The 23,702-nt window shown below is 37.4% G+C and overlaps 1 protein-coding gene across 1 annotated transcript in view; it reads right to left on the minus strand.

Annotated features, from left to right (window-relative positions):
* Positions 1-991: 991 nt before the first annotated feature.
* Positions 992-23,702, minus strand: part of LOC134532073 (eukaryotic translation initiation factor 2A) — a 42,131-nt gene continuing 19,420 nt past the window's right edge. Inside the window, exons 9-13 of the mRNA XM_063368266.1 lie at positions 21,047-21,221; positions 18,355-18,518; positions 16,843-16,947; positions 15,334-15,545; positions 992-13,602 (exon numbers count right to left, since the gene is read on the minus strand). Of these exons, the coding sequence (XP_063224336.1) occupies positions 13,477-13,602; positions 15,334-15,545; positions 16,843-16,947; positions 18,355-18,518; positions 21,047-21,221 (782 nt within the window). The 3' untranslated portion in view covers positions 992-13,476. The remainder of the gene's footprint in view (positions 13,603-15,333; positions 15,546-16,842; positions 16,948-18,354; positions 18,519-21,046; positions 21,222-23,702) is intronic.

A 23,702-nucleotide genomic window follows, 5' to 3' on the forward strand; every position in this document is an offset into this window, starting at 1 on the left:
CCACCATAAGCAATGTACTTTAATCTAAGAGATGTTCTATAACAGTTTATTTTCACCATAAAAGTGGATCTTTATTTATGTCACTAGCTTATCTTAGAGGTGGGTTGTTACAGTTTTCGGTATCTGTTCCAACCTGTTTACTGTATCAGTAATGTACTAGTTACAAGTAGCTGATACTTCTGTATCAGCTAGAGCATTAGCGATCCCAGGAAGCAACAAGGTATCAGCATTCTCGTTTCAGGTTACACATCCTCCGTGCCGTAATCACCAGCGGAAAAAAGTATCGGTGTTCTTTTTCCACGCCTTTCGTAATCTGCAGCCCCCCCTTCTCATCATCATACTTCATTCCCCCCTTTTCGACGTTAAAGGAGTATTTATCACTCTCTTCCAACCTCCCCTCCCTAGTTGGTCCGCCCAAGTAACCGTCATCTGCGATCGGGTTCTGCGCACATTGGCCGTGGTGGTGTTCCAGGCGAATTCTAAACTGATACTAAAGTACTTGATACTTGAATAGTGTACTCGTTTGCAGTACCTGATACAGGTGTGTATTAGTTACAATGTATAAGGTTGATACTCTGCGACCCACCTCTAGCTTATCCTAGCAAAAGGCAAATGATCCTTCAAATTAATAGCTCAGTTTACTTTGACGTACAATAAGATTGGATTTATATATGAGATTTAATTCCCAAAAAAAATTCCATTAGACGTGTATTTAAATAGCCTGGAATTGCAATGAACTAGAATGCTGTATTGTCTGACTCAAACAGTTTTTTTTAAAGACAAAATCCATTAAAATAAATATTCTACATGCAGCCCAGCCCACATGTTAAAACGCACTAATTGAAATTTTGACAAAAAGTTTTTTTATTCCCAAAAATTTCAATTTGATTGGTCAGTGTCAGGATTGCAAGTGTTCAGAGAATTTTTTTTTTTGCTGAAACAAGGCAACTATTTAGATATACAAGGATGTATACATATGAAACATTTGACACATGCTTGCAAACATATATTTGTTAAATTATTTATAGTATATAAATGTGTACAGCATTGTGAAATACTCAACACAATTTGATTCTCTTAAATTACAATTTTAATCTTCTGAATTTACACTATTAACAATGATTGAAAGCCATAGACACACTGGTGCTTGGCAACTGTGCTGATGCAACTGGCGGGACTTGCCAACTCATCGTTCAGCACCCTACCATAGCATGCACACTACCTACAACACTTCACACTGCTTCACTCTCGCCGCATGTTGGTTACCTCATTCGGTTTTGTCAATACAATAGGAGGGCTTTTCCTTAAAATTATGATGATTCTCTTGAATATTGTTTCCTCTTCAATTTTACTTTTCTATTTTATAAATTTTGCCTAACAGCAGTAAAAAGACAAATAAATGTGCCACAGACTATATAGACCCAGAAGTGCAAAAAAAAAAAAAAAAAAAAAAATAGTTTCAGTAAATTTGGTATGATTATAATTAATTCCAAACTTTAGGCAAAATAAGAGTCCACCTTGATGTTCGAAATTTTGCAAAAATGAAATTTTGAAATCTTGTCATATGATTTGTGGTGGTTTTCATTGACTTAATCGCAAGACTACTCCTGGAACACTATTTGTTTCCACCATTTTAATTTTAATATAAGTGTATATTTAGATGTCTATAGATATGTAGTTTTTTTCTCAAATGTTAACATACAATTCACAATTGTATTGTAATTAATACAATGAACTCAACTAAGATATCAAAGTAAAGTTAACAAAATCATCAATTAAAAACAAATTTTAAATTCATTTCAATTTAAAAATTATGAATAGAATTTTTTTTCAGCAAATTACTATGGCAAAAAATTAAGCCCATTTGTTCCTTATAATATTAGGAAGAAAGAACAAATGTATTTTAATTTACAGTTCCATAGAAAAATGGTTTTGAAATGGCTTCAAGATAATAATTTTAATACTAGTTTTTTATTAGTGAATTTTAATGCAAATACGTAGACTAAGTCTGTGAAACTGTAAAACAAGTACGTATAATGATTTTTTGACAGAGCAAAGTGAAGTCCTACAATCTATAGAGGTTTTGTACGTATGTCTGTACATAAGTAACTTTTGAACAGTTGATTGGATTTTCATAAATTTGATAGGTAGGCAGGTATGGCCATTGGAAGTTTTAAGTACGAGCAAAAACATTGGAGATTTTGATGTATTTAATAAACACATTTAGCTGTATAAATCACATGGACTGATTTCTAGCTTGGAATCCAAAGAGAGTAGTTTCCACGAAGATCACGCTACTGAATGCCTCAAAGTTAAGTAAAGAAAATGAGCGAATATAAGCACACTAAAATTTAATTTTTGATATGGAACAAAAAAATATTGTGTCCATAGAGAGCTGATAGTGCATGCCTCAAAAGTCAACTAAATAATATTATAACAAGCAATTAAATGTAACTGAATTATACAAACTACTTCTAAGAAAGTATTTGTTGCATCAACTTTTCAAAAAATTGCACAATTATCTAATTTCGTATTATTTGGTTGTTAGGTTGTTGTTTACATTGTAAATAATAGTTATGGGGTTATCATGTACATATTCACCAACAACGGACCAACGCGCGGTCTCAGTTTACTAGTTACATGAGTAGTGTGCTTAAGACTGTGATAACCATGACATTTAAGTTAAACTATACCTTTAACTCTATTTATGAAGTATTCCACACCCAGTAGAAGGGGCACTAGAAAATTGTCTAGCAACAGCCCATAAGTTAATAATTACCATCACTCATGAAACTTTTCATTGCTCAAAAATAACTATCAGCTAATATGTGATGAAAATAACAAATTGAAAGAGAACTATTTGAATAAATTAACAGGAAAATGCCAGTACCCCCACGCATTGAAGTGATATTTGCCCAAGCCAGCAAATTTAAGTCCTTGCTAATTCTTGTCATAGTGCTAAAAACATAAACAGTTCTTATTTTCCATTTAAGGAGAATACAAACACCAACTAAACCAGTAGGCATAAGTTTTTGTTTGGTATTATTTAAAAATTCATAATATATTCAAACACTAAACAATTTCCTTAATCTGATGATGACCCATGTTACACTCAGATGATTAAGTTCGACAAACACCAGTGTGTGCAAGACTTGCAATACTTTCTTTTAGTAGAGTCATAGCCATATTCAACAATGATCTTTACGTAGATAACTTAAAACCAAGTACACACATTATCAGGCCAATCAAAAAATAAAATAAAAGAGACATTTCCTGCGCACCGCAAGTTCAATAATCTTACACAAAACAAAGGTAATCAGCGGTTTGTACACTATCACATCCCACGTCAACTCCATCACTTCATAAACATCAAAAACAATTCTTTGGCTCCGAGCAACCGCTTTCACAAACAAAATCAGATCACACCAGGAAACATCTTGAGTGCTACGTTAAGACACGTACCTTGTTACATCACATGAACACAGCAATGGACAGATACAAAAGAAGACCAATATGAAATCAACATTAAAAATCATTAAACTGCATAGATGTTGAACATAAATCAATTATAACTAGCAACCTAACAAATAGAATTTACATCTAGTACAAGTTTATGGTACCAACATTTTCTTTGTATTTTCTATAAATCATAGCTACCACTATACAAATGTTCATTGTTGATTCATGCCAAAATGTTGGTAGCTCTGCTTGCCTACATCAGAAGGTGAGCTCCAGAAGTGTAATATTTTAACATACACGTACTTGCAGATTGATGAAATTGTACGACGAGACAACTTGGCTATCCACGACACTGTTCTACATTGCAAATCTGTTATTAACTATTACTTAACACAATTTCTTAAAACTATTAATATACTTAAGATTTTTATGAAGGGCATGAAAAGCAGAACAAAAAGCCAAACCAAAGTCAATTATCGGTAGTACATAATATGGTAAGTGTTACAGTCCAAACACAACCATACAAATATGGAAGATAACATTTTCTTTCCTTGCAATGGCAAACAGTAAACACAAAATGGTTTGTTGTTAAATTAGTATTTTTGGGAAATAAGAAGTTATCTTAAAATAGCTATCTTGAAACACACACAAAAAAATACAGTCTCTGATGGTGAAAACAAATGCAGGTATGCACATGAATAAAAAAAGTGAAATTAGTATATATAATGCAAGTAATAAGATGAAAACAAATTAAAATATTTTAACATTAATTTTTTCTAAATAAGTATAGTATTTACTATTAACTAAAGCCAGTTTGTAAAATATTTATCAAAATATGGATCTTCACATTTGTTTTGATTTGGCTTTGCAGTCATTCGATGAAGTAAACATGTAAATAATAAGAAAGTAAAAATATATACAGTATATATATATATATATATATATATATATATATATATATATATATATATATGCAAAAGATTTCTGATTGTTTATCTTCCAATGAAGGCAAGCAAGCATGTTAGAACCTCTTTCATCCAGCTAGCCACACTCACACGCATTTACTATAATATTCAACACTGGCTAGTTGTATAAATAGTGTTCAATCATTGTCCCATTTTCTAAAACCGCACATTCGAGTCAGCGTCCATAACGCAACTATCCGTCTTGCAAACCTTGCACAACAGAATACACACAGTTAACACAAAAAAAAGTCGTTGGCTTACAATATACCAGTACTATAAGCATACGCTAATGTACAGTCCAATATCCCGCCATAAATTATTTTTACAAATATAAAACACTTTTATCCTATAGCTCACCGCTTAACAATTGTGCGACGTTAAACAGTGTCGAGTCGTGATACATAAACAGCACACTTAGTTTCTGTAGTTCTTGCATAAAGTATCTGTAGCCGCAAGATAGCTGCATAGAGCCAATGAAATGCTTTCAACTTTGTAGAAGTTTTAAAATAATATGTAATTCATACCAAAGCTCATAAAAGTAGTAGATATGTCCAAGTGATTATAATTAATGAATGGGACACATCTCGCCGGCATTGAGGTCACTCGAGACAATGTGGGGTGACGAGAACGGAGCAACGATGGAAATAATGGGTGTGAAAAATCTTTAGTCGGATCTAGTCACAAAGCACATGCGCACCGCGAGAAACCCCCTTCGTGAGCGAGAACGTTCGATCGTGCGGTAGTGCGACCGACTCTCAATCGGTGGGGTTGTGCGTCTCATCTCGGCTGCCTTTGGACGATGGCTTCCTGAAAGGTTTCCCACCGCACATTGCACATGGTAAATGTTGTCACGCTGAAATAAAAGTTTTCTTTTGTTTGTGAACATCTTTGTAGAAAACTACCGACACTTGCTGCACACCATCTTCTCTAAGCCTTTGATGAAGCCACAGCTTGGTTTGACTGACGCTCGTAACTAAGCAGAGGACACTCATTAACCATGTCACATGTGTAGTTACCGTTATGACATTTCACCAGCATCTCAGAGGAGGGACATGTCAAGTCCCAGAGATTTCATTACATCCAAGATTCCATACGCCATGTTTCATTAACGCAACACAACGAATAACGCAACACAACGAATAACGAAACAAGACAAACAATGGTGCCTCTGCACTTGATGTATCGCAACGCGTACTGAGCAATCGCCACATAACCTACAATTCTTTTCCTCAGTAGTCCCTCACGAGGTACTGCCGCATCACGCATAACACAGTTTAGAATCACAGTGCAGCTGCTAAGCTCTCGCACAGAAAGACATCGAGGAACCTTACTGAATGATAAAGTCTGGTAACAAGTTAATTTCTTAATCAAATCAATACCAATCCTACAGAAACAAAACACATGCAACCAATTTGGTTGAAATATAACCCTCGCACCATACAAGTACTTGTTGCAGTAGCTTTAAATGAACTCTAGTATTAAAAATATGTCATCTAGGCATAACTGTTTCACTTGACAATGAAGTACTTGCTGGACATATCCATCGATATCTGTAACTTTTTTTTCCTTAAGGAATACTCTCAGGAGACACGCATGTCGCCAACACAAAATGCGCAAACCCGCCTCTGACTGGCTCAGGACTCGACAGGCGTACAAGGGAGGGTGCAGAGGGCGCAACCTGCTCCGGGTGTCGTCTGGAGGGGGCGACAAAACAACAACAATAACAACAACAAAATTGGGCTCACAATATTTTTCCAAATTATATTGTTCAAAACTTGTTCACTAAATAACTTTCAACAATTAGAGTTTGTTGTTGAATTTAAATCTTGTGATTCTGCACCAAATCTGTAATCTGACTTTAGCTTTACGATTATTGTTACCGTTATGTTTCAGTAGCACTATGCAAAATAAGTTTTTTTTTCGAACTAAAATTAATCACGAGTTATCTTAGGTAATTATGAGTCAAGCCCGGCTCTCTGAATGAGCCATCTTGTAGATTGAAAACCAAGAAGCGAACGGAATCTATTCTGATGATGTCATTTCCCAATTCGCAGAGAACAAATTAAGGGGCTAAAATTTTTTAAGTGTTAATATGGTTACGATGTTAAGTCAATAAACCATAACATAACAGTTGGAACAAAGGTGTCTTATTTTTACGTAATTCAGTAATTTCAACCGATGGAAAAGGGACGAGGCGACAACAGTTTCCCAGCCTGGTACCACCTGACCTCGCTACGCCACTGTGCCACGAAATATGAATCCTGTTTGCTAACTGCCGAGCTACTGGAACTACAGACAGCACAAGTAGAGACCTCGTAGGTTGTGTGTGGTGTTCGCTGTCGTGATTTAGTAAAGTCTCCGTCGCAGAACACAGTTGCCTTCAGGACATTTCCATCGAACAAGCAATGGCTGAATGACAACACAACAAAATCTCCAGGCAATGTGTAACATTACCTATCACCTGGGACAAGATTTTATGGTTTTATGTATTGGACAATTTCATTTTTTAAAAAGAATGTCTCAGTGTTATTGTTTTAATATACTGTCTTGATTTATAAATTTAAAAAAAAAAAAAGCGTATTTTTCAACAAATATTAAACTATTATAGTGGAATAAGTATTAAGAAATATTTTAGTCTCATTTTGATTGACACCTTGTGCACTTATACAGCAAAATCATTAGTAATGAAAATATAAATAAATATTAAAGTTTTTGCATGTCTGAAACACGTGCTGTCATTTATGTAAAAACATGTTACTAATGTAAGAAATGGAAGATCAAACAATATAATACATGTTAATTTTTTCCAATCCATTTAAGTTACATATTCATTCTGGTACAAAAATAATGCTTAACTAATTACATGTTTTACTCAACACTCCAGTGCTAAATGGTGTATAACCTCGCATTTTGGTGTTATGTCTTATGTGTTGTTGTTTTGACATGCTTTGCGGTGTTACTTCAGTTTTATCCCAATTCACCATATAATCTCGTCCCTACCTACCATGAGCAAACATTCCAGTTCACAATTTGGACATCTTACCATTACAGAGTTAAAGTATGCAATATTGTGCAGATAGAAACCAGAGCTGTGCAGGTTCACTCAAAGTCACTGACAAGTCCAATCATAAACATGCTACTAATTCTGCAATACAGATTCAACTGATGCGCTGTTGAGGATTTGCAAGCTAACAAATAATAAAAGAACAAAATTACAGAACATCACCAAACAAAAATTTTCTTTGTTTGTATATGTAGATACATTGAATACGCGTAAAATCGTCGGCAATTTATGCACTGGCAGAATGACAGATTCAGTCAACATCAGGAAGTTTGGCGATTCAAACTCACACAGCTCTTAAACAATCCCAGAACAACCTTACACAACTGCTGGTTCAAGACACCCGATGCTGAACGGATAACGATGAACAATACCCAAGCACCACACGATTACTGTAATAATAATATTTTTCATGTTTATTATTAATGCCATTTTGGTGATTCCACACTTGTCATAAGAACGTGTTTTGTTCATAGGTTAAGTTAGTTCTTCACGAACAGCTCAGCAACATACATAAATCAGCAAACGTACTGTTGACAGTGCAAAATAAAAGTTAATAAAAGTTCAGGGGGCTAACACACCATTCTGCACAAAGAGATTAAGTACAGCCTACATCTGGAAGCAGTCTTTACCACAATGACGTTAACACTTTCTCAACCAACAGCCATCAATGGCTGGTTGCAGGTTTACACAGCCAGTTGATTACAAAACCGTTGGCAATACACATTACCGAGCAAAGTAAACAATGTTACCAACAATTTGTACATACGTAGACACACACACACGCACATGAATGTACTGCAATGTCCACAATACATGCCTTCATTCGGTCTTGGAATTCACACCTCACACACTAGGCAGCCTGTCAGATTCACAGTGATATTTATTCATTACATTTTATTTAATTAATTTTATTTACTCACTGCTATTTCATCTATAGAAAAAAAACTGTTTTATTCCCTTTTCAATGAATTATCATCCACAGTAAATTTAGTACGGATAAGTAGACGAACTGACTCGGCAGTAATTAAACTGATTTACAAGAAGATTCAAGAACATCCAGAAGATAATTCTAAACTGATCCCTTCCTTAGATAGAATTTCAGAAGAAATATATTTTCTTTAAAAAAAAAAATCAGGTAAAATCCATTCTTTCAAACGAAGGAAGAGAGTATGTTCTGCCAATACATCACCGAAACTCCTTAGATGGCCACATATACAGTTCAGATTTTATTACACAGAAAGAGTGAAAAATGGCGTATCACACTTTTGGAAAAAAATATACCTATATATATTTATTATTTTTTTAATTTTTGCTATGAACTTCCTAGGGAGTATTATACAAATCCTTTTTATATACTTTCCACATCAGAGCTACAGAAGGACCTCCCACAGCTACTCTGATACTTGTTTTCTCCGCCCACTCTTAACACGGCAGGCCAAACACGCTGAGGGCAGTCCGCACGGGTGGACACGAGGAATAAGCGGGCGGAAGGGGAAGATGATACGTATCACTGGGGCGAGACCAAAGAAGTTGAAAAATATAACCTTGGGCGCAGCATATTTCTTCGAGAGCTATACCTGTTCAAGATATCTTGACCACATAGTGTTTAGCGACCAAGACGTAGATGACTAATATTTTTTTAGAATAGTTAAAAGCAAATATTGAAGCAGAACAACATAGGAAACTCAAGTCTTTCAACATGGCGACGCTGGCGACACCTGACTGCAGAAATCCTAGCGGCTTTGCCTGAAGAACACACGTGAATTTTGAATTTCCGTGTTATTACAAGGGGGGAACTCGGCCCAGAATAAGAAAAAATGTAAAAATTTATATAGAAATGGACGGGTTTGGATCCCGAATACTCACGATCATCAATCACGCAAAATATCACTTTAGTAAACACATAATTTGAATAAATTATAAAATATTGTGTTATTAATACGGTAATACTAAAATTATAACGTATTTTTAAAGTTGCTATTATTTCTTTGTGTGACTATTGAAGTTTATAAAATGTATTCCAGAACCTTTTTGCTATCACAGATTTATTTGGCACACAGATTTATATGTCCACCAGTGTTCATATAAGGGAATATGTATAGGTTACTGCCGCCACACACAGACAACTTTGGCACCAACGGGCCTAAAGAATTATAACCAATTTTAACTTCAAAAATGACTTTGAGCAGTTAGCAACATCGTAAGTATTGCAACCAAACTTAGAGCAAACTTTTCCAGCCGTAACAAATAACCAGAACAAGAGAAAACTTGGAATAAAAGTACATCAAAAAAGGCTAAATAACATTGTCTCAAATGCACTTACACGCAAGTGTCTATTTTTTTTTTGACAACTTTCCTAATGTTCTACTACAAAATTTGGTTAAAGTGTAACCAAGTATGCAGTTACCACTATCTGGCTCTGCAGTTCAGTTTTGAGTAGAAACAAGATTTATGGTTTTATTTTTAAGGCAAATTTTGATTGTAAAACAAGAGATTTCAGAGTTAAGGTTTTCATTTTCATTTAATATGAACTAAGTTTATTCATAACGCTAGCACAATTTTCAACAAATACGACACTTCTTTGTTCAACGATCCTTACTTCACGAAAACAGTGTCATTTTGATTGATACACGATACACTTTTACAATACAATGATTGATTTGTCATGTCTAAGTACTGGAAATAATAAAAATAAATCAACAAGTATGTGTGTATTTGTAAAATGTTCCACTGTCATAATGTAAAAATTAGTAACTAACAGTTGCAATACAAAAAAATAAACAAAATTTTTTCATTCAATATTCATTTCGGTACTAAGTCCATGCTAAATATTCATTGAATTTGATGTATTTTTAAAAGGTTTTTTTTTATCTGAGTTGAGGTTTGATTGATATGTTGATTATTTCATGATTTTTTTTGTTGAATTTTGGTGGCCTCTGCTTAAGTGTTTCTACTTATTTACACCATTTTTTCTCTATCTGTCTTGAAAAATGTAAAGCAAGGGTTCCACTATAATATAATTTTGAAGCGTAACAAATTTACCAACCTGATTAGCGAACATTCTCTGGTGTTCTGAATTTAAAACTCTTCTGTTACGTTCATGAACGAACTCCAGATGGTTCACTACATATGTAGTTGTAGGTATTATTACGTAACAAATTCAACATTTATAAGGAAATTGCCAAATAAATATAAACACATTTCTCCCTCAATGTTTAAATAAATAAATTTGATTAGCTCATCTACTTGGCAGGTCACCTTCGTACTTCACCTTTCTGAATGGGATTTTACCTGCGTTGCAGAGGCTCACAAACATGACTATCCTGAAGTGACACAACTTCATAGTTGTGAACCACAATGGTTTTGTTTTTTAAAACATGAAATTACTGTGTATTTCAGACCTCAAGCAGTATCACAAAATATAGTTAAGGAAAACTTTGAAAATGGGAATTCTTTACGATTGTTGCATTGTATCATAAAACAAACCCTCAAAACCATGACATTTTATAACTGCACACAAATATTCAACTTTTTAATGTAACAATTCTTGAGACAATCCTTGTTTGTATTTTTTTTTTTTTAAAAAAAGAAGACATACTAGTTATTTAAACATCAAATTATGCACTGCAAATAATAACTTAACAACCTTTTTGCCAACAAATATACAGTTTACACAAGCTTCAAACCTAACCTACGTCCAATACAAAATGAGGCCAGTGTATTTCTCTCTTTAAGCCATGCATAAAAACAGAGGAATCATTGTTAAGCAAGCTCATACAATATGACATCGAAGTGTTTAAAAGCACTAGGGAAAAAATTACTTCAAATTAAAACTTATGAAACATTTCCGTTTGTCCGTCAAAAGAAAAAAAAAAGTTAAATACACCTACAACTAACAAAGTCCCGATAGCACAGAGATATATATGTATATATGGCACACACGTTCAATTCCTAATCCCACGAAACTCCGTGCTTTTCAGCACTTTAACGCCTAGTCCATTCCAAGTGAATGTGCATGGTGTTCACTTGACTTCCTAACTTAGTTTACTCGCGAAGGCAACAACTGTTCTTTCTCCGTATTGTCTTGCAATCCCAGACGTTCGCACACCACAGCTATTTTCCTGACAAATACCTAGTTATTATCTCATGTTCTATGAAGAGAGAGAGAGGAAAGCTCGGGTGAAGTTTTTCCACTGGATTAGTGCACCAACACTGCTAGCTGAGAAATAAAAATGAATTTTATAATGAAAATAACCACCATAGTTCTTGAAAATAGAAGCGTAGGACTTCCATTTAATGCTTACACATATGTGTGATATAAAGTAGCACTCAGCTCACTCACATTTTTACTCAATCACTTGTCTTAGGCTTGGACAAAGCAAAAACCCTTTTGCCAGGTAAAATGGAAAATAACATTAATACTCATAAACACTGAAAATGACTGAATGTAAGTAAACTTATTAGGCTTCTGCGAATACAGTTTTTCTCATTTGAATCGAATTTAGAATGAAATATCACAATATTAACGAATATCAAATATTTTTCTAATACAATTTTTAACTTACAGTGAAATTTTTTGCTCCACATTTCACAGGAGTCCAAGTAAAATTGATCCAAAATACAGCCAAATAAAAAATAAAGGAATACACATGAAACCATAGCAAAAAGGTGTAAAATAAAATAAATTTAAAAAAAATTTGGCAATGCATTTTGTTAAACCAGTAAGTTTTAAGTTTTGATGTTGTTTTGATGATCTGGTTACATACATAAAATATAATTATTATCATTAATTTCAAATTACAATTATGGATTATTTATTAAATATTAAAAAAAAAGTGTGAATAATGTTGCAGGGAACAAATCTAAATTTCTCACATCTTAAGCCTTACTTTTTTTTTAATAACTAACAAATAATTGTAAACAAAATATTAAATTTGAAACATTGAATGGAATATAAAATTATTCACGAATATTGAATATTTTTTTTCACATATTCGCAGATCCCTAAAACTTATTTAAAGTGTCTAGTTAGCTTCAATGAAACACAATGCTGGATTAATTTTTACCAATAGAGGAATGGGTGGCAAAAACTGGTTAACGAAAATGCAAGAGAATAATATACTGGCTATATCAATTTGCAACATTTAAAATATATATATATTTTTTGAGCAGTACGTAATTATTTTTCCTGAATTTTAGACATAAACCAATTGCGATGAAGTATTAACTGCACTGTAGCTGTCGACGCAGCTTTCAGCGACGGGAATACCACACATGCTAAAGTATGAGAAGCTGAACCCAACCGGCAGCTCTCAAACTTGACAAAAAAAATTCAAATAAGTCGTCCACACACGTCAGACGAGACGTTCTCCGAGCGAGGCCGGTAGGTGCCATCTTCCCGCTGCGCAGCCCGAGGTACAGAATGCAGACACACGGTCGTAGCGTTCGCGGCTCTCCTGCCGCCCACCTCCGCAACCACGCGACGCATCGCTCCGTCGAGTTCCAGCGTCGCAAGCGGAAAAACTGACACAACTGTTGTGACGTATTCTTAGGTATCATGGGGACGCTCGGCCCTCCCCCGTGCAAGTATACAAGTACATATCAATCTGGTTCATGAGCACGAACCCCCCTTCAGACGAACCCGCTGCGTTTGAGACTGCCACCGGCTAGTTGCAATCGTAGCCGATTGGTTTAGCACCCTGCAATTTTTTTTGCAACTACTCAGTCTTCATAAAAATTTTCCAAAGGTAAGAAAAGAAGAAATATTTTTTTTTTCCCCCGACCGATCACCTGGAAACTGCAAGTAGGAAGGGGGGACACATCGCCCGACGGAGGAGGCGAAGGTCGTCGTCACTCACGGAAACAGAAAGGTGGATGTTGGTCCGTCGGTGGTGGTGGTGGTGGTGGTGGGGGGGGGGGGGGGGCTCAGCAGCAAGGGGGGTGCCCGGCGCCGGGAGGGGGGGAGGCCCCGGCGGGGCGCGGGCCCCATCACAACACCAGCCCCTGCAGCTCCTTCAGCAGCTCGTCCTCCTTCTTGATCTTGTCGAGCTGGTTGAGCTCCAGCTGGCGGCCGGCCGCGCGCTGCTCCTTCAGGCGTGAGATCTCCATCAGCTTCTGCAGCACCCGCCGTCGACACACATCATCACCAGACAACATTCCGCGGCTTCACTTCCGGGACAAATATCGGTATTACTGCATCTGTTCATTCATAAACAGTGCACAATTTCCAACAAACAGGCCAATTACTTGTTCAACGACGCTTCATTCACCAAAACAAGTGTAATTGTGACTTGACACATGCTCCAATTTTTCAAACACAATAATTTGTAATAAGCATGTCTCTACTACCGGGAACAATAATTAATCATCAGCAAGTATTATGTGCATTTGAAAAATGTTCCCATTGTCATAATGTAAAAAAACTAGTTACCAATAACAGCTGAAATAAAACTAAAATAAAAAACATCCTATTTACCTCAGATATTTTGGTACTAATTCCATGCTAAAAAAAATACATTCATTGAATTAATGATATATATTAAAAGATTAATTTGTTTAAATTTCAGCTTGATTAAATTCTTGTTTTTTGGTTGCATTTCGGTGTTATACGGTATACCGCATGTATTGACATGCTGTTCGGTGATATTTCGGCCGTATCGCAATTCACCATTATAATCTTGTCCCTACTGAAAGTACAAAGTTGCTGGAATCCTACCCAATTTTATTTTAATATCAAGAGATCAATGTTACATGCCACCAACTGCTACCCACCACCCATTATAGTTATATGGTTGCAAGAGAAAATTGGATCAGGGCCACAGCCATCCAAGACCTAATGCAGGCGACGAAGAAACTGTTGGGAGGGGCGGAAAGATACTGTGTTACGTCCAACGTGGCCCGTATTAAAACAGGGCATTTCCACTTCTATGCAACAAACATCCAAACCCAGTTTCTTCAGCTTTGTTAACTAGAGGTTTGAACGTACTGGAATAAATTATGATAAAAATAGGTATACCGTATTTACCCGATTGCAAGACGATTCGAATGCAAGACGAAGTCAACTTTTTAACCTTTATAAACCAGAAAATAGTATATAACAAGCTATAAATAAACATTTTACATAACATGAAAAAGATAATTTTCTGTACTTACATTGTTTTATGTTTTGAAAGATCCACTCGCCTTTCAACACTATCCATTTTAGGTTCCCGCAATTTACCGCATTTGTTTATTAACGAAAATAAACAATTTTGTTTACATAGAATAACATTGTTAAAACGTATACAACACTTTGGGTTACTAAAATTGTTACAGCGCTCGCAACATAGTGGAGATATCATGTACTACAAAATTCAGCATGAGAAATGACCTGGTTTACCAACTCCCAAGTCTAGGTTTCACGTCTTCTTTCGTGCATACTTTATCTATGGCGTGAGCGCAAATAAACAAAGCATGGCGACTAGTACCGTAGATGTTTTTTATAACCTTTTTGCGTACAAATTAGCTTGAAATTGTACTGTATTTTTCATTAAATGATTATAATGTTAATAGTTATTTATTGCCTGTACCCATAAAAGTAACCATAAAAGTAATTTCACATTGTATTAGCCTAAAAATGTGGGACAAACTACCATCAAAAATCAAGGTTTTCAAATGCAAGACGAATGTGAAATTTTTTACTGTTGCCGGAAGAAAAAATAATTGTCTTGCATTCAGGTAAATACGGTAGTTTAGTTATTGACAACATTTATTTTTTAGTAAAAAATGGCCATAGTTCACGAAGGAAAAAACTGTCCAGGGTGGTGTCTCAGTGTAACTCGGATGAGAAGCTAGCGGTGCACTCACGCTCCTGATCTTCTTGATCTTCTTGTTCTTCTCCGGGTCGTCCGTGAGCTCCGCCTCCGCGACGACGGGGGGCAGCTTCACGGTGGTGACGGCGGTCATGGCATCCCCGTTCGTGACCGCCACCCCGCTCGGCGCGGAGCCCTCCTGCTCCTTCTTCGCCTTCTTCGCCTCCCGCTTCTTCTTCAGCTTCAGCGCCGCCTTCGACGGGTTGCCTGCGCCACAAGCACAGTTCCAGCCTCGAGCACGTCTGCCCACGTTCGTGCGATTGTCACGAGCTGCAAACACCCTGCAACCGAGGCTGAATCACGTGGTAAAACTAAATAATATAAACTAGAGGTTGGTCTAAACCCAATATTCTTGAACCTTGAACATTTGAATCACAAAAAAAGTACCTTGAATCACCCTTCTGATCCAAATATATGTCTCATGTTCAAGATAAGAAAAATAATTACCTAAGGTGTTTAAACATTCAAACTTTTAAATGTTAGTTTCAATACCCAAGTTTCCCAAGCAATACATGAATATTTTGTTTACATAATTACATATTAAGAATGATGATAGGACAGATACAAGAAAAATACTATTTAGACCTTGTAAACTTAGGGGTTGTCAGTGTTAGATTTTCAGTTTACTACATTTCCTTCAATATTTTTCATGTAATCTTTTTCCTCGAATCTCAAATCTTTCATATAGTATAGACTATTGATTCAAGGTTTCAACATACCCATCCCTAATATAAACTAAAAACACCACCTTAAATTTATTGACCAAATATTATGCCTGTACGTAAACAGTTTTTTAGTTCAAATTGAATATGAATACCAATATCATAAAAATTGAGCAGGAATTAGAATACCACTAAAAAAAAAAAAAAAAAATCCCTCATATCGTAACAAATACTTAGTGAAAGAAAAAGTAAAAGTGTAATGGCTTTTGGGACAATAGATAAATAATACTAAAGTGAAAGGTTGGTTAGAATAAGTTAGCTAAAATGACTATAGGTAAAAATTTGTTGAAATATTCCATTTTCGAAAGGAAAATTTAAATGATTATTTTTCATGGTAATAAAAATAAATTATTATTTATACTAACATTTATGAATTATATTTTTAGTTGTTTTAACTAAAGTGTAGGAACACAGTAGCAGCTTGAAATGTTACGGGGGTGCGGAAAAGTACCACATTGGAAAACTATCATAATGGAAGAATTCCCTCTGGCCTCCTCGAAATAGGGGGGGAAATACCATAATGGAAAACAAATATCATAAGTTAAAAAACGAGGGGGAATTCTGAAAAGGCGCTATATTTTGAGGAATGGTAATAGGATTAAGTGCAAACATAAATAAGACTAGTAGACATTGCCAGTGTTGAATTTACTACATTTACTCAAATATTTCCCCCCCCCCCCCCCCCCCCTTGAATCTGGAATCTTGCAAGTACTGCACATTTGGTGGGGTTCGGTAAATATTTTCAGAAGGTCTAAACCAGGGCCAGGGTGATGTAGTCTCACCGTCGCTGTTGGGCTTGGCGTTGCTGGGCAGCTCGTCATCATCGTGCAGCTTGAAGTTGCTCTCCTTGCCGCGCGCGCACGGCGGCCGGTACGCCTGCTTCGACGCTGCAACCACGCACACACACAGTTCATCTCTCATGTCACACCTCAGACCTCCACTGGCACCAGCAACTCAACACACCTCAGCACCTATCTTATGCTGGAGTGATTGGTTGAGCAGCGGCATGCAATTACATGGCTTATCCCGGAACTAAATTTACACACTGAGTTGACATCTAGTGAATGGTCTCTTTTGGAACAAGCAATGAGCACTCTCAATTGTTTTTATATGGCTACTCTTAATATCAGCAATGAAAATGTGACAATTGCAGAAGTCATCCCAACAGTAAATGGTATCAAGTCAGAACTAACCTGTCTGACAGAACAGAATTCAGGGCTGAAGGGGATTCAAAAAGCCATGATTAATTCAATGTGCACTCGTTTCAAAAGCATTGAAACCAACAGTAAGTTCGCCATTGCAACACTTTTAGACCCCAGGTTCAAAAAAAAACTGTATTTACAGTAGCTGATGCATGTGCTGCTGCAACTAATGATTTGAAAGCAGAGATCAGAGGATATGAATGTCAACCACCCTCAAGCACTCCATGTACTGTATCTATAGTTGAACATGAATCCAAAAAATTGAAAGGTATGCATTCAATATACTCCAGTATAATAAATAAAACCAAGACACCAGCAGCAACAACTTACCTGTGTCCAGAAACTGAGGTTGAAATGTTTTTGGCAGAGCCACTTGTACCAATATAATCAGACACTTTACAATATTGGAAGACATCACCACATTCTAGGTTATGCAAAGCTGCACAGAAATATTCTGTGGCATCAGAGCGACTTTTTAGTGCTGCTGGCTTAATCTCTACCAAGAAACGAAGTACGCTTAATCCCGAGAAACTACGTCAGCTAGTGTTTCTGAATAAAAACATCAAGTGTCTTGAAACCTGGCAAGTGATAGTAGTGCTTGAAGTGTATGCAACACATTTTTTTACCAAGCCTAATAAGAAGCATTCAAAACGGTAATTATTTTGTCATGTTTATAACATTTAAAATAATAAGGATTTTATTTTTAATATTTTTATACCCTTGTGAACAAAATTGGGCAATGCTTAAACATGTGGGCTGACAAAAAAGTATTTGTGTGTGTTTTATTATTATTGTAAGATGCACGTTAGTAAGTGTTTTGATCGTTTGATCGTACTCTGTCATTATAATATGAAATTAAAAAAATACTTTATAAGTAAAATATCCTTTCATAACACAAACATTTCTTTGGTTAGTATCGGCATCGAGTATGGGCAGTATTGGCCCATAAGAATCGCTATCGGTGGAATCGATGAAAAGTGGTATCGGCCCAGCCCTAGAGAATACCAAACAATACTTAAACTAGTTAAAACCAAAAAAAATTCCCACTGGATCACATTACTCCAACAGCCGGGGGCGAGCGCGGGCGGTCACCTTGGGGCTGGCTGGGCTGGATGCCCTCGACGGGCCGGTAGCTGACGGCGTGCTCCTTGAAGACGCCCGCGGGGTAGGTCTGCCACAGCACCTCCCACAGCTGCTCCTGCTGGTTCCAGGGCCGCTCGTACAGCAGCGTGCCCGTGTAGTGCCAGATCTTGAACCTGCGGGCGTCCCACGGCCCTCTTCAACCCTTCCCCCCGCACGCGCCACCACACTGCCATTCAGCACGTTCTCACCATCAGAAACATCAGTATGGTTTCAAAAAAAACTGTACTAAAATAAAAACAGACAGTAACAAGAAACACTAAACAAAATAGAAATGTCAGCAGCTAGGCTTCTGTGAATACTACTTTCCAAACAAAAACTTAAATTAGAATATGTAGATAATTTATTAAAAGTTAAGTATAAGAACATAAATAAGTCACTGGAGAGAAAAAGGAAAGCAAAGATGGTGAAACACTTAAAACCACAGAACAAAACACTGTCAACTGAAACAGAGGGTTATAAATAAAGAAAATGGCTGACAAAACAAAACATTAATTTTAAATATGGTTTAATCTCATATGTTTTAATAAAGTTTGATGTTTATAGTTGTTTAGTGTCTTTATAAAGACCATTTTTTGTAAATATGTTTCACATGTATTGTTTGTACTTGAAACTGTCAGTAATTTTTTTTGTGCAGTGCTGGAGTTTGGATGTGGACAAAATTTTCTCCAAACTTTCTGTATCCAACAAAAGTCAGCCAAACTTAAGATTGCCGTCCAGACAAAACTCTGTGCTGGGCACCAAAAGAATTGGTGAATTTGTTAATTTCCATCATCAGGGAACAAAAGTATTTTACAGAACGTTATATGAACACCCTGATTTTCATTATTGTTATTTTATTGAAAACTACTAGTTGAATTTGAAATCCAGCTATACTTATTTTTAACTTTTAAGTATATTAACCTCTCCAGGCAACATCGAAAAGGAAATCCCCACCGCGCATCCTGATGTCCACTTAGAACCTTACAGGATATCATGAATAATTAACTAATAGATGATTTCCCCTTCCCCATCACACCACATATCCATTATCACCTTCTCTTTCCTCATTTCCTCTGCTCTCCACACTTACTGCCGGCACACGTTTCAGGCAGTTGACGGCCGTAACAAAATTAGTGGATGTCCGATGAAAACCTTTGTGGTGGAACAACAAATACAAGGGCGTCATTGAATTTTAAATTTTAGAAATTGCCCTTAAAACAAAGTAATGAAGGGAAAAAAACTAAAAAATAAACATAAAAGTGTCAGATTGTACCTTTCAGGAGTGTTCCAAAAATGTTTTCTTATAAAAGTAGATTATTTTAAAACTTGTCACATTATTTGCTCGATTAGAATTTTTTTTATTTTTTGTTGCCGGATTTATTAGATCTGTCACATGCTGCACCAGGCTGGTGGGGCTGCCACATACAGTCCAAGCAGTGTAGCAGCCATTTAAGATGCTCCATCCGTGCCTGCTACTGTCTGAGCATAAGACCTGTGTCATTCCTCTTCAGCCTCGCAACAGTAATGGTGGAAGCTGGTACCCCTCCTACCACCAACCGGCGGGCTCAAACACCCTCCTACAAAGTCTCCTACGCCCCAAGCCATTGGACCCTGTAGGAAGTCTCCGACACTCGGCGTTGAGTCGCTGGCTGTAGGGTCTACTCCTTTCCTGTAACCGACAATCGCGGCCTGACAAAAAGGAAACGGTAAGGAGAGCACAGGGAGATGGTCTACAGATATGTGAGAGATTTGGTATTGAAGACAGAGGGGCCATTAAAATGCAAACAGGTGTTGCACAATACATACTATGTGCCCATACTCACTTCTGGAGCAGAGACTTGGACTGTAGATAAGAGAGATCCTGGGAATATTTGAGCAACAGGTATGAAGTTTGTGAGGAGTATATTGGCAGTTACGAGGCGAGACAGGATCAGGAATGAGACGGTGCAAGCAAGCATGAGTACAGGACTTGAATGTGATCATGGAAAAAAAAAAATGAATGAGATGTTATGGCCATGTCCAGAGAAATGGGAAAAGAAAGCCTGCCTAGGAAAACGAAAGGAGTTGAAATACACAGAAAGAAGGCCTAGGAGGAGGTTTGAAGAGCAGATGGTTAAAGGAGTGCAGGAGAGAGGAGAAGACCGGAATAAAGTGAAGGATGACGAATGGTGGAGTGACAAGGAGACGGAGGCATTTAACTTTGTTGATCCCACCATTGGCATGAAGCAATTTATGATGATGATAGATAATGATGGATGATTGTTGGACTTGTAAATACGTATTGTGTGTAATTTAGTGTATAGTATTTGGAACATTTGAATTTTGAACTTCCCGCGCTGCTCGCTTAGCAGCGCCAAGTTTTTTCAAGTTGGCTGCCTGCCGAGGTGGGTAGCCCTGCAGCTTCCGGCAACGAAGCAACAGTCGTTGTTGAACCATCATGGCGGTGAGTCGTGCTATCGTGCACGGCTTGCTGCCAACCGAGTTGTTCGCGAGTGCATCATCATTAATTGTGTAGTTTTTTATTTGGATTTTACAGTCTTGTACGTCTCTAGACAAAACAATGATGGGTGTGTGATGTAAAAAAAATGACACGTGTAACAAGACATTCATCTTCGATTAACAACGTGTGTTCTGTGCCAGGTGAGGACTGATGCGAGCGCACCCGTTGCCGACGCGGAGCCGCGGCCAGGTGGTGGCCGTCATGAAGTGCTCGCCGTCGGGCGACCAGTGCAGCAGCGTCGTGTCGGGGGCGTCCATCTTGGCGATCAGCTTCTTGTTGGGCATGTCCCACAGCTCCACGTTGCCGCGGATGTTCCCGAAGCCCCCGAGCAGCAGGAGTGGGCGCGCGTCAAGGAGGAACACTACACGCAACTGCACGGCAGGGCCGCAACTAGGCGGGGGCAAGCGGGGCACACGCCCCGGGCGCAAAGCTGCGGGGGGAGGCGCCGAAATCGCTTGCATTGTAATTCCTACTGCAACTGGTAACCGGCAAAAAGTTTTTTTTTAACTTGCATGCCAGGAATGTCTAATCTGATTTACAATATAACGTCTCAACATATTTAATGAACAAGTCTAGTGATTATACGGACTACTTTATGGACATGGTGGGTTCATGCATGGAAGGTACAGTAGCACAGAAACTGTTACATGTAGGTATGGAAAATGCTTAAGTAGCACCATATTTCCGTGGGAGGGCCCCCGGACCCCCCCGCTTTATTGGTGTAGTATGTGCAAAAAAAGAGGGGGGGGGGGTGCAGGAATCCATTCATGCCCCGGGTGCCAGAGACTCTAGTTGCGGCCCTGCTCCACAGCCTGCCGTCATCACACCCTGCGCGCTTCCACAGACATCGTACACAAACATTACCTCGCTACTGCCGCATTAAAGAATACTCGACTGTCATACCAGACCAATCATTCAAAGAAAAGAAGAAAAAAAAGAGCACACTCACACAGACATATCCACAAAACCAGCCATGAAAGAATGCACACAAAGACGAAAGAAGAAAAAAAAATACTTGCTGGTCTATTAGATTGTTACAGATTTCGATTATCAACTTAATGCTACTACAGGTCTAGGTTTACTTACATTCTTCACGTACAATATGAACGGGAAAAAACCAGCTTCAACACACAACGGATTATGGTGACTGACAACTTATCAACGATAGATTGATTTATAAAGAGCGATAATAATTTCTACATAAGTATAACCTACTCCTTGTATATTTGATTTGTGATGAGCTGATTACAGACTATCACAAAAAAAAAATACATAAAAAAAAAAAACTACTTTTTTATCTTGATAAATATAGTGCCGCTTAAAATATCAACAAATTTAATGATATTATAAAACGTTAGCCTGTTTAATTCTAAACTCTTTCTTTGAAGACCAGTATCCAGTACACATGCACAACCGTACTCAGGATTTGAAAGCAAACCCAATACACCGGATGAAGGCTGTCTTTACAAAAGCTTACTCCATGGTCCTCCCTCCATTGCCAGACCAAATTCACATCATTTTCGTCCTAGTTCTATTAGCAGATATAGAAAACCTGAACACTGGGACTTTGCTGATTTTAGTATTTTAGTTTGAATTGACAGGGTGGCTACAGATACTCTGCCGAAAAATTCCCTGACATTTCCCCGAAATTTCCAACTGTTAAAATACTTTGTTGTGACATAACTTAAACATTTCCCCTAGAATTTCTTTCAATGCAAATTGTATCCAAACAGTAAATTACCAACCTCATTTATTATATTGCACTTTAAATTAAATGAAAACATTACTCAACAAAAGTTTGTGTTTCTTGCTGGTGATATGACTTCTTACGGCTCGTTTACCCATGTTACTTAGACTGAATTTTGTATGGCAAAAAGTACACATGGCAGAGTATTGATCCCCGGGCGATTCTCTTAGCCAGTTCTTGAAGTCTGGATCTAAAAGCCATGAATTTCGACATGGCAACTAAGTGGTGGTTAAGTTTGAAAAAAAAAATATTAAACCATAACTCAAATGCCTGACGTTTTTTAAAACTTATATTAGATTTTACGTGTTTCAAATAGTCTTCTACTGAATTAACATTAATGCATTACTATGGTCGACGTTCATAACACAGAAGCACTCTTGATGATGAGAAATCGCAGTTATCACTCGCAAAGGCATGTCGAATGGCAAACTTGCATGATGGCACTTCAAAACAGCTAATAAATAAATAAAACCAGTTGTTTATGTTCATACTTCAGACAAAAATTCCACGATGTTATTCACGGAAAACTACATCCAACTAGTCAACATGCACGCACACAAGGCACACGCGTGCATGGCTAAGACAATTGTTTTCGAACAATCGAACTGTCCGTCCGCCATTACGTTGATGTGCTCGACACACGCTGGACGCAGCTCGACGGGAAAACTAAAATGTACATCAAGTTCTGTCCCTGCCCGAACACGCCCGAATATTCACCTTCGGCCGACCTCGGGTTTATTTTTATATATATTTATATTTCTCTGTTTATTTCAATGTAGCTATACTAACCTAACTAACCGTCCATAGTGTTTTAAAGTGTTTTAAAGTAGCTAACCTAACCGACCACTTTTAAAATTTGAATTCATTTTTCCTGCTCAAAAATAAAACAAATCCCGAGGTTGGCCGAAGGTGAATATTCGGGCGTGTTCGGGCAGGGACAGAACTTGATGTACATCTTAGGCTTCTCCAGCTCGACACGGTCCGGCTGCGGCGCAGTCAAGAAGCTGGAGGATGTCGGCACGGTCCGGTGGGCCAGCATCAAATGCAAGCACGCACCCTGAATTTTCGCGG

The sequence above is a fragment of the Bacillus rossius genome, chromosome 5 (assembly GCF_032445375.1).
Source record: "Bacillus rossius redtenbacheri isolate Brsri chromosome 5, Brsri_v3, whole genome shotgun sequence".
Classification (NCBI taxonomy): Eukaryota; Metazoa; Arthropoda; class Insecta; order Phasmatodea; family Bacillidae; genus Bacillus; species Bacillus rossius.